Genomic DNA, 12,410 nt, shown 5'->3' on the forward strand with positions numbered 1-12,410 from the left:
TTAGTTGAGTTTAAAAACAAAAACAACCCTTGACTGTAGTGTACTGTATATATTAACAATGTTTCTCAGTTAGTTGTTACCTGTGCCCACGCAGGGTCTAGTTAGGTATGACTTCCTGTTATTCATAATTAAAAAGCAAACCTACGCAACAGTTTAAAAACAACAAAATCAGGTTGGGTCCAACACTACAATGCTGTGCATTGAGTTTCAGCTTTCTTTCAAAATCCCTTCTCGTATAACCCCACGTGCTCTTGTCAACACCACAGGCCACAAATTGGATTCTGGTTGAATTAACGAAGTGCTTTGCTTGGAATAAGGGCTAATGTAAAGAAAATAGTAATACTCACGGTATGATTTCCATACTGGTGGCTGATAATCTTCAGCATCTAGGAAATAAAGACAAGAAACTGTTAAAAACAAGTAGTCAAAATGGAAGACTGCCTTTTTATCAATTAAAGTAACTTGGTACTGTTTTAAAAACATTTAGCACAGTTTATGGGGGAATCTACTTTCTGTAATTTTCTTTAAATTAAAATTCTCAAATGTACTGAAAGGTTATTTCATTTTTTACAATCACTTACCTCAAAGTGGCATAATCAATAACTCACAATGTGGCATAATCAACAACTCACCAATTTGCAGTGAGCTCTATGAATCACAAACAAATTATTTTGATTGTGCCCTCAGACCTGGACTATCGAATACTGCTGAGGTGAATTGATATCTCCTGGGTGGAATATAATGTTATTTAACCCCACTTCTGACTACATCAAACTCCATTAATGTAATTACTTAACTGACTCTCCAGGCATGAGAAAAGTGCACGGCTTTCTGTTCACTACCCTTCGACTAGTAGGGACAATAGTATACAGTATGGCCAAAAGTTTTGCATCACCTAGAATTTTAGGATTGAGACATAATGAGACAAAATGTATGAACATAATTTAGATCTGTAATCAAAGAAACTACAAAATGATATTGCAAAATTCTACCAGAAGCCATAATAGTTGTACGGTATTTCATGATTTCGAAATGTCACATTTTTCTATTCTTGTCAGTTTTTCATTAAATAAGTACGAAATTGCAGTGTCCAGTGTGAAAAAAACAACCTGAGATAATAAATTGAAACCGTCAAACTCTTCGTCATCTGAATCTTCATCATTGATGATGCAAGCAATTGTCTGAATCATTAAGAAATGAAAGAAGTTATTTACAAACCGCTAACCAAGATCATGCAACAGTCTCTTGACACAGGGGTTGTACCGACAGACTGGAAAATAGCAAACGTAATACCGATCCACAAAAAGGGAGACAAAACCGAACCAGGTAACTACAGACCAATAAGCCTGACTTCTATTATATGTAAACTTATGGAAACTATAATAAGATCCAAAATGGAAAATTACCTATATGGTAACAATATCCTGGGAGACAGTCAGCATTGGATTTAGGAAAGGGAGATCATGTCTAACTAACCTACTTTACTTTTTTGAGGATGCAACATTGAAACTGGATAATTGCAAAGCATACGACATGGTTTATTTAGATTTCCAGAAAGCTTTTGACAAAGTCCCGCATAAAAGATGAATTCTCAAACTGAACACAGTAGGGATTCAAGGAAATGCATGCACATGGATTAGGGAGTCAACAGAAAGTACTGATTAGAGGAGAAACCTCAAAATGGAGCGAGGTAACCAGTGGTGTACCACAGGGATCAGTATTAGGTCCTCTGCTATTCCTAATCTACATTAATGATTTAGATTCAGGTATAGTAAGCAAACTTGTTAAATTTGCAGACAACACAAAAATAGGAGGAGTGGCAAACACTGTTGCAGCAGCAAAGGTCATTCAAAATGATCTAGACAGCATTCAGAACTGGGCAGACACATGGCAAATGACATTTAATAGAGAAAAGTGTAAAGTATTGCATGCAGGCAATAAAAATGTGCATTATAAATATCATATGGGAGATACTGAAATTGAAGAAGGGAACTATGAAAAAGACCTAGGAGTTTATGTTGACTCAGAAATGTCTTCATCTAGACAATGTGGGGAAGCTATAAAAAGGCCAACAAGATGCTTGAATATATTGTGAGAAGTGTTGAATTTAAATCATGGGAAGTAATGTTAAAACTTTACAATGCATTAGTAAGACCTCACCTAGAATATTGTGTTCAGTTCTGGTCACCTCGTTACAAAAAGGATACTGCTGCTCTAGAAAGAGTGCAAAGAAGAGCGACCAGAATTATCCCCGGTTTAAAAGGCATGTCGTATGCAGACAGGCTAAAAGAATTGAATCTATTCAGTCTTGAACAAAGAAGACTATGCGGCGATCTGATTCAAACATTCAAAATCCTAAAAGGTGTAGACAATGTCGACCGAGGGGCCTTTTTTGACCTGAAAAAAGAAACAAGGACCAGGGGTCACAAATGGAGATTAGATAAAGGGGCATTCAGAACAGAAAATAGGAGGCACTTTTTTACACAGAGAATTGTGAGTGTCTGGAACCAACTCCCCAATAATGTTGTTGAAGCTGACACCCTGGGATCCTTCAAGAAGCTGCTTGATGAGATTCTGGGATCAATAAGCTACTAACAACCAAACAAGCATGATGGGCTGAATGGCCTCCTCTCGTTTGTAAACTTTCGTATGTTCTTATGTCCTTATTAATGCACAGACTAACTACTTCTAGGCAGTTTTTTCATGTGAACCGTGATATTTTCCTTTAGGCATTATTTGCGCATAGTTATTAAAAAATGAAAATGAATGGAGAAAGTTTCATTTTCAGCTAAAAGTTGTGACTATGTTCAAGCATCTGCTGTGCTTAGTTATTACCGTATATAGCAGTGAAAACTAAGGGTGATGGAAAACTTTTGCCCATAGCTGTAAGTTCTGCAGCTGGCATACTCAAGCTTTTCATTTTCACTTCGTTTTTCCATAAGTGGGGGAACTTTTGAAGCTGAATGCACAACAAATTCTTAGAAGTTTTATGTCAAAATGATTGTGTTTATTATCCCCTAGTTTTCAAGTCAGTGATGTTTACCAATGTAAACCTATCTGCCATTCCCACTGTCTTCTCTGACAAAATGTCATTCTCCTTGTCTCTGATATATTCATTTATATTGCAAACCACGTCAATCTCATTTTTATCTTCTTATTATAATTAAAAACTAATTTGCTGCCTCAGCAATCAAATGATTTCAGGCCTGTCTGCGTCACTCTGCAATCGGTTTCAATTGCATCTGAAAGTTTAATTTAATATTGTCAGATTTAGTCTGCGATCCAGATCTCAGAAGAGCTTTATTTATGTTAGCTACATTCCCAGGCAACAAATTGCTATCCATGCTGCATATTAAAAAAGCATCAAAGTTATTCTGGGAATAACATGCCATACAAATTGACAACTTCCGTGAACAATCCAGCGTAAATTGTACCCAAAAGATTTCACATGCATATTATCCCAAACATAAAAGATTGGTTTGGTTTAAGTTCAAATTCAAAATGTTCTCCCATTTCTAAATTCATTAGAATTCAATACCTTGTTCCTAAGATCCCATTTCAGACTTCTCCACTGCATTGAGTTTATGGCTTTCCTTATATTAACATTGTTATATTTTGAAGTTTATGATAACCAAAAATTACTACCAAAGGAATACTTTAATATACCCTTTGTTTTGAAAACGCACACTTTTCAGCTTTTAAATCAACAAAATGTCTTTACTATAGTAACCATCCATCTTTACTTTCTTTATAGACCTGAGTGGTCAATGGCATGCCTTGAAGATTTAATGGTTTGGTCTAGATGTACAGGTTAATTATTATTATTGTTATTTATTTCTTAGTGGTACTAATTAGTACCACCAGCACCATAAACGACTCAGCTGTAAACATAAAATATTGATTATAACCTGAAAAGGGTGTATTTCAAGGTCAACTCAATCAAAATAAATGTACTGAAATATAATTTATATTTAGCTAGATATGAAATACCCAATGTACTGTATATGCATGGGATTTAAATGTACTGCTGCCACTGAATTAAGGCATAGGAAGATTATTTACATCTACAAAGATTATCTACATGCAAAGATAAGTATCTACTTATTTCAGCAACCAAAAAGCTCCTTTACATGCATGTTAACTTACTGTGCCACTAATTATAATCAGGCTACTCTAAAGCTACACTGAAATTCAATTCTTCCTACAGAGCTTCCACCTTTAAAGCAGAATCAAAGACACACCAAATATCAAAACAAACAACAGCTGCGATGAAGAATGACAGGCAAGTGTTTTTTAGGGCATTTTTGTAGATTTTTCATAGCATATATGGAGGAATAATAAATGAAGAGAACTGCAGTTATTCCACAAACAAGGGTGGATGAATACCTAAGAAGTCTCCCAAAGGAGTGACATGAACACAGCACTCGATGTAAGTTCATGAAGTAATCTGTTTTTATAACCTGTACAATGTATGAAAAAGAAAGTACATTTACACTGGAATTAAACAGAGGAACAGACGGATTCACCCACTCATCCTGTTCTTGAATGAATGCCAGGTAAGAACAAGTTCATATCGTTACACTTGAAATTATCTTTTCACAGGCTTAGTAATTCTGAAACTACGTTTAAAATTGTGACAGCATTATTACAGTTGAATCCTATCCTATTTGGAATAATGCTAGATTACATAGCTGTAAGTATATTTAGAAGAGCTATTAGCATACTTACAAATACTAGCTTGAGGTTCATAGATTTGAGTGAGATTTTACATCATCTTGATATATGATTAAATATTATTATGAGACTTGCCTAAAAAACACTTTTACACATTTGCTGTTAAGTCTCTGTTTCAAAATAAGCACAAAATGTGACTTATTATATTATGTAAAGAAAGAGGGAATTTAAAACACATGGGAGAAGACCTGTCCTTCTGGCTATTATGGATTTAATCAGAATAAAAGAAGAAAAAAAATACTCTGAAGCAATAAACACTGTTCTGTATGCAGAACTATAACTGTACTACATAGGGTTATTTAACCTTAAAAGAGAACCCATTAGCTACAGTATATACAGTATTACTTTGCTAGAAAACAGATGTTATCAAGTGTGGTAAAGCCCCAGGCCACCACTGGTTTGCGCCCTCAAACACTTGACCCAGACACAACTGCAAGTTTTTATGCGTTTTTGCACACGTTTATTAAATCAGATGAAATCAAAATCCAAAACAAAAGCCGAGCTCCAACTTGGGGCACTTGCTAAACTTTTCCCCAACTAAACTAGCATGGGACTGCTAAGTGGTTTACCCGTTTCAAAAACACAGTTACCAGTTTGTACAACACACAGTTGTAAACCATACAACACACCGCTGTTTAAACGCCCACCACACAGTACTCACAATTACCCGCAAACAGACTACTACCCTACTTCACCCACCACCAACACAGACAAAGACCAGCTTTTATACACAAGCACACGGCACTAATTACAAAGACTCAAACAATAATTAAATTAACAATACCCTCAAATGCACCCAGGTGTTTCCCATTTAGCCCTAGAGGCTTCTGGGACATGTAATATTTTAGGCCTTCGGTCATGACACCTCCCCTGTGGACTGCAGAATTATCACATACACAGTGAATACCCAGCAACTACACAGGCAGGGCTCTCACCCTGCCACACAAGCTTATTTAAATAAAGATGACAAAAAATGTCTTTAGCACAGACTTTTAAGACTGTATTAAATAATGTATTTAAGCCTCAGTTTATTTTGATTATTTTACTCTTCTTTTAATGTTTTGTCCCAGTCATTAAAATTACATTTTATTTTCAGTAGCTTCAAAAAATGTTCCCTATATGTATAGATCCCATAAGCCTGGTCTTTGTCGAGCAGAGATATAGGACCAGACTAATTTCTCTACATCCCCTATCCGTTCTCAGTGATGTCTTAACCACCCTTCCTCCTATACAGTTGGGGTCATAATACAGTTTGCCAGTCGCAATGTTGTTTTGTATCTACATCCATGGTCATGAGAAATTTGCTCAGGCTGTTTAACTTTATTATATTGAAAACTGTATTCCATAAGAGCTAACACTCCCTATATGGTCGGGACTGTCCCGATGCATAGGAAGAAAGTCCTGATATTTATCTTTGGAAACTCTTTACAGCTCTAGGACTTTGCTTTTGCGCCTGTGTTTTTTTTTCTCACTCTCTCTCTTTGGGCTGCTGACCCTCGTGCACTGCACTCCCTGGTAGGGATTGTGCTCACATGACCAGATCTCAGTTTATTGACATATGTCATATCCAGCCATATTGGAGAAGCGTATTGCTTCCTCACTGCTGCTGCAATATGATTTGATGTGTATGATTTAGAGTAAAATGTGGGAGACAATGGAACATGAAGGACTGGAGTTAGCCACACCCTCCATTTCCCTACAGCATTCGCTGATCATGGTTCTGAGCTGTACAGTGTTTTTTCAGTTGACGAAAACAAAAAATGAAAATGGCCAAAAATGAAAAAATAAACACTTTCCTTAACGAAATAGTAATAGAAACTGGAAAATGTTTAAAAACTAGAACAAAACTGAAACGAAAAAATAAACATGTTGGTTCCAGCAAATGAAAATGGCATCTATCACACAACAACAAAAAGCAAGTGCTTGTTTAACAGTGACTGAGGTAAAAAACTATTCATTTATTTGGTGCAGTAAAGCTAGTGAAAACCACGCGTTCTGCTCATTATGATAATGAGTGTTTGCGTGTATGTGTGTTTCTATGGGTATGACCCAACCCTCCACTGCGCGTGTCCCACTGAACAGGGAATTCATACATACTACCCAATCCATTTTTGCAATGCAGTCATCAAAACCTTTTAATTACACATAATTACAGGGCGCTGTTTGTCTCATGCATCATTTGGTCCACAAAAGGACCTCTAGTGCACAAAATGCACATACACATGCACAAAAGGAATTATTTTACCGATTTACATGTTGTGCACGATACGTTGTTTTTCTAAATTAATTTTGTGCACATAATAGAAGTTGCCATTTACATTTTGTCCACAAAAAGCAGCGTATGCATTCCCTTTCTCCACAAAATCACTTCAAATAAAAATACACAAAATACATCAATACGTGGACAAAATGCTCATTATGTGGGCAAAATACATACTTTGTGGGCGAAATGTACATTATTTGGACAAAATATACAATTTTGTGGACAACATGTACATTATGTGCACATAATGATGCATTTCATCCACACAATGCACATTTCTTCCACATAATTATGAATTTTGTCCACATAATGTACATTTCACCCACATACTTGTGTATTTCGTCCACATAATGTACATTTCACCCACATACTTGTGTATTTCGTCCACATAATGTACATTTTGTCCACATAATTAACATTTTGTCCACATAATGATGTATTTTGTGGAAAAATGTAAATGGTGAATTCCATTATGTGCACAAAATTCATTTAGAAAAACAACGTATAGTGCACAAAATGTAAATCAGTAAAATAATAATGATTTCACAGCGATGTTGGGTAGCGTTGGTTTGTGGGGCAATAATTTACTGAAAAACAGGAGCGAAGAAAAGGAGATATTGCCAATCAATTGCTTTTAATTACTTGATCCCCAAGACAGATAACAGATTCTAATGTGCATATTATTAGAGAGAAGTGAAGACTTTGAAAATCAAAGTTGTTAATGAGACTGATAAAATGAATGAGATGTTGAAGGGAATTGATCTCTGCTAGCCTTGATCCATATCTATCTTCAACTAATCTCATGGGATAAGGAGCTCAAGCAGCTCATAAAACGCTTACTGAGGACACACAAATCGCTTTGTAACAAGGGAAGGGTTCTTTTTTCAAATGCTACATGTATTGAATTGATAAAACATATACACAGATTACACAACTGACCACAGGCAAAACGAGGGATGAATGTTCTGAATTAATTAATGTTTTCAATATGAAGGGGTTTGTAATTTATTTATGATGGCGAGCTGTGGCATCTCTCTAGTTATTTTGGATGACCTGAATCCTATTCATCACAGTGGTTCTGTGATTTTTGAAGAGCTTTTGTCCTGGTTACTGTGAATGGACACAATATTCAATTTTTAGACAGTTTTTACACTCATTAATTTCACTGGCTCTTTACAAATAGGCCATCAAACCTGTTTTCTGATAATAAAAATGTGAGCTGCATACCTTTTTTATAAATATGACTTGTTTATCAGTACTAGCAGGCTGAAAGTCCATCCATACAGTACTACAGTATATAGTACATTATTCTTCACTCACATCTACTGTACTATACATGGCTGTGAAAGGGCATGACAATGTTTAAAAAAAGTTTAAAGGACTGGTAAATTATTCATGTTTATCATAAGTAACATTTAAGCAAACCATTTTATTTTGTTGTCTATAAAAAAGCTTCCAGTTGACCTCTATTGGTTGTAAATAATTGTATATTATTATTAATGTATTATCAGAAAATATAATTGTATACTGCTTTGCCCATATATGTAAAGTTGAAGAAGAATATACGTAATGTTAATTGTTTCTGAAACATTAGGGGTTAAAACAAGAAGAACATAATGATGAATTTATATTGGGCCACACCAATCATAAAGATGCCTGAGAGAATAATAGAACTGTTATTATTTGTTTATTTAGCAGATGCCTTTATCCATTTGGTAACTGTGTACCAAATTCTGTATGAGGACCACGGCAGTTTAGAACAGCTTTCTGAATATTGAACATGTATTTCATTTATCAAACAGAATTTTAAAACCACAGTCCTTAAATAACTGGTGAGTTAAAGCTTTGTGAATATCTCAGCGTTTGCTGTGTCTATCAGAAGGACAGTATTTCTGAAGTCAAGCTAGCCATTATCTAATAGCACTATAACCCTCATAGCGGGCTTTACCATCTGGTAAGGCCCTTATTGTTATGTTAAATGTTTAACGACAGGAGGCGAGCCGTACTTAATAGTTTGCTGAATGCTTTTAGTATGATGTACCAGGCCTCCACAGTATCCTCTAGTGCACACAGTGCTTTCATTTCATTGGGATACATAGCACTGAATTTCTAGGGTTCTAAGTTTCAGTCTCCATAACATATGAAATGTGACAGTAACACAGAGCGTTGTTTTAAACAATTTTTGGATTGGAATAAGATACCGAATTGAAAAGGTTACCATTTAATTAAGGCTCTGAATTGATCTTCCTTTCAAAAAAAAAAAAAAAACTGTAATATGACAGATTGTAGATAATTCCGAACAACGACCTAATCAAATCTCCAGCTTGCATCAGGAGAATCTATGTGGCCATTTACATTTTGCAAGCTTACATTTTTTTCTTAACAAGAATATCTTTGCACTGTGAAATTTAGGATGCGTCTGGATTTGTTGTGTCAGTTTGGTTCATTTGGAAGCAAACATCTGAGTCCATTTGGATGTGATGTACAATAGAGCTCATTCTTGTATCTCTCATCAATGTTTATAACATTATGTGTTGTGAAATGTATTGCACCAGAGTTCCAATGCTACTGTATATGCTTAGTCACATGCACAGCAGGACCCAGGTCAACATTAATATTACATGAATATTACCTAATAACAATCAACAATTTGCTGATAGTTAGATGTTGCCCGCTTGTGCTTCTTTGTAGGTTGAAGACAGTGTATACTCACTATTTACGATACATGATTCTCACTTTCATCTGTACAGGTTGTGATTCTATAAACAACAATCTATTATGTATGTGAACATTACAATGTTTATTTATTGATGCTTCAACAGGACTCCAGGCAGAAATCTCCTAGCGACAGACATACAGGTAGTGTGCTTGTCTTATTGGCTAGTATTTTATTTGCACACAAAAGGTCATTGTACTTGACTGTAGGCTGGTTTATGCATTTCTTGAAAAATACACCAACCCTTACATGTCGATTCTTTCTATTTTTCTGTAAACTGCATTTATTTGCCCTTTGCCAAACAATGATTTCTTGAGGTGGTTCAAGTTGGTTTTATATTCTAAAAGAACCATGTTGATCACAATGCACTCTTGACCAAATGAACTGCACTGCAATCGGAAACCAACTTCCAAGGAATGCAGAAGTAAAAATAGACATATCTGTGGGTAAGTGCCCTGAAGCTAAAGTGTTGTATCATTACAATTGTATACTATTTTTTCAATTAAACAATGATTTAAAAAATGCAATTCGTTTTGTAACATCCCATATAAAAGTTTACTACAGTATGTTTGTAATGCACATTCCCCATACTTTTGTTATGGTTAACACTATGCATTTGCAATTTTTACCATGGTTTGCCATGTTTGTTTTCACATGCTTTACTAAACCTCCCTGGGCTTTAAAATGCTTACTCGTGCTTTAACTATGCTTTATTACACTTTGCTGTGGTTTTACTATGCAAACCTTTATAAGGGATCTCTATTATACATTACAGGTGAATGAAGTAGCTGGCTGACATCTAGTCTACTATGCGGCTGTCTGCTGACTCTCTTACAGTAGTCCAGGGAAAGGGTTTAATGGATGTGCACTTTCCTTATCATTTCAAATGTTTTGTTACCTTAGTAGCCTGGGCCCTGATTATAGAAGTGTTCAGCAGCATGTTCTTACTGAGCTGCCTAAGAGCTATGATGTGCATTTAAGGAACTTCACAGGGTGTGGCTTCAAGGAAAGCAATGGTATGGGTCACTAATGATCTTTTGATGCAAAGTTCCTTTCACAGTTCACAAAACCCAGATGAAATGATTGGCATAAAAGATAGCTCTGTACACATCAACTGATGTTTTTCTTTTTATCATTTTATACATATTTTATACCGTCAGGTTCAGCCCTTTGATACCCAAACATCTGCAACTGTGGAGCCTACAATCTGAGAGCCACGTTCTTTGTGCTTTATGCTGTTTTGTGGTTGATGTATGTATTTCCTCTTGATCAATCAACCTACCAATATAGTATATGGTTTGTCATCATTGCTTTAATTGCGCTCTATGGTTTACCTTTAACAGAAATAAAAACAGCATTACCTTTACATAACCAAGTTTCATTGTTACCATAAATACAATAGATTCATATGTTAAAAAATGAGGGGCTAGAATTGGCTTATGGATCCTGCTTGTTTGAAGGTTTCACTGTTTTCTACGAAACCATAAATACTGTAATGACCACACAAATGCATTGATACCAACATTTCTCTAAATGCTGGTACAGCAGAACCTCAGAGTTACGAACACCAAACTTACGAACTTACGAACACCCCACTTTCAACCGGAAGTACGCAATCACTCACCCATGTCTACAATGCAACCAGAATAAATAAGAGCAACGTTAACCTGCTAAAATGGTGAGAACTGGGAAATGCAAATGTTACACTTTGATTTGAAAAAAAAAAAAATTAAACTTGACAGTGCAATGGGAATACATTATCATTAAACTGTCAGTGATATTTATAAGGGCCAAGAAAAAAATCCAACAGTTTTCAAAGGAGGCGAAAGACAGAGTAGTAAAAACAGATGTATCGTACGCAAAGCTGAAGATGATGTGCTGGTCATACGAGTGTTGCAATACTGTGCTGTATCCTTGTATTATTTGCCAGATTAAGGCTGTAAATAGCAGGTGCGCACATTTATTAAAACCATCAAACTTATTTTCAGAGTTACAGCCTCCATTCCCCCAGTGTTCGTAACTCAGAGGTTCTGCTGTAGCAGCATTGGCTGCTGTTAGATCTGAGAGGCCCCAGGACATTATGCACAGCAAATACAAAGACAAGCTCATTGTTTAAATACAAGCTCAATTTTAAAACCACACACATTTTCTCCAATACTTCATTACCATCACTATCCATTATTACAAGTAATGATGACATACACTTTTCATTTCCTTCATTCGACTCATTAAAGTTTCAGCTTGTTTCTTTAGCTATTATTATTATTATTATTATTATTATTATTATTATTAATTTCTTAGCAGACTTTATACTGGGCGACTTACAATTGTTACAAGATGTCACATTATTTTTTACACGTTATTTTTACATACAATTATCCATTTATACAGTTGGGTTTTTACTGGAGCAATCTAGGTAAAGTACCTTGCTCAAGGGTACAGTAGCAGTGTCCTCCACCGGGGATTGAACCCACGACCATCCGGTCAAGAGTCCAGAGCCCTAACCACTACTCCACACTGCTTCGACCTTCAAGAGCAGTGTGAAACAGTTCAGAAGAAGTGTTGGTTTTATGCATTTTTTAAAAGCACTTGCCAAGGGGAGAGATGACAGTGCTGAAGGACAGAACATTCAATTCTGCTGCACTTAGGGTTGTACTGTACCAAACACATAAGAACATAAGAACATAAGAAAGTTTA

General features: G+C 35.7%; 1 protein-coding gene across 2 annotated transcripts in view; it reads right to left on the minus strand.

Moving 5' to 3' along the window:
* LOC117400721 (beta-chimaerin-like) overlaps window positions 1-12,410 on the minus strand; it is a 116,300-nt gene that overhangs the window by 64,713 nt on the left and 39,177 nt on the right. For both annotated transcript variants that reach the window (XM_059021698.1, XM_034001017.3), the window contains exon 2: window positions 348-386. In XM_059021698.1, the coding sequence (XP_058877681.1) occupies window positions 348-386 (39 nt within the window). The remainder of the gene's footprint in view (window positions 1-347; window positions 387-12,410) is intronic.

Source organism: Acipenser ruthenus, chromosome 4, assembly GCF_902713425.1.
Source record: "Acipenser ruthenus chromosome 4, fAciRut3.2 maternal haplotype, whole genome shotgun sequence".
Taxonomy (NCBI): domain Eukaryota; kingdom Metazoa; phylum Chordata; class Actinopteri; order Acipenseriformes; family Acipenseridae; genus Acipenser; species Acipenser ruthenus.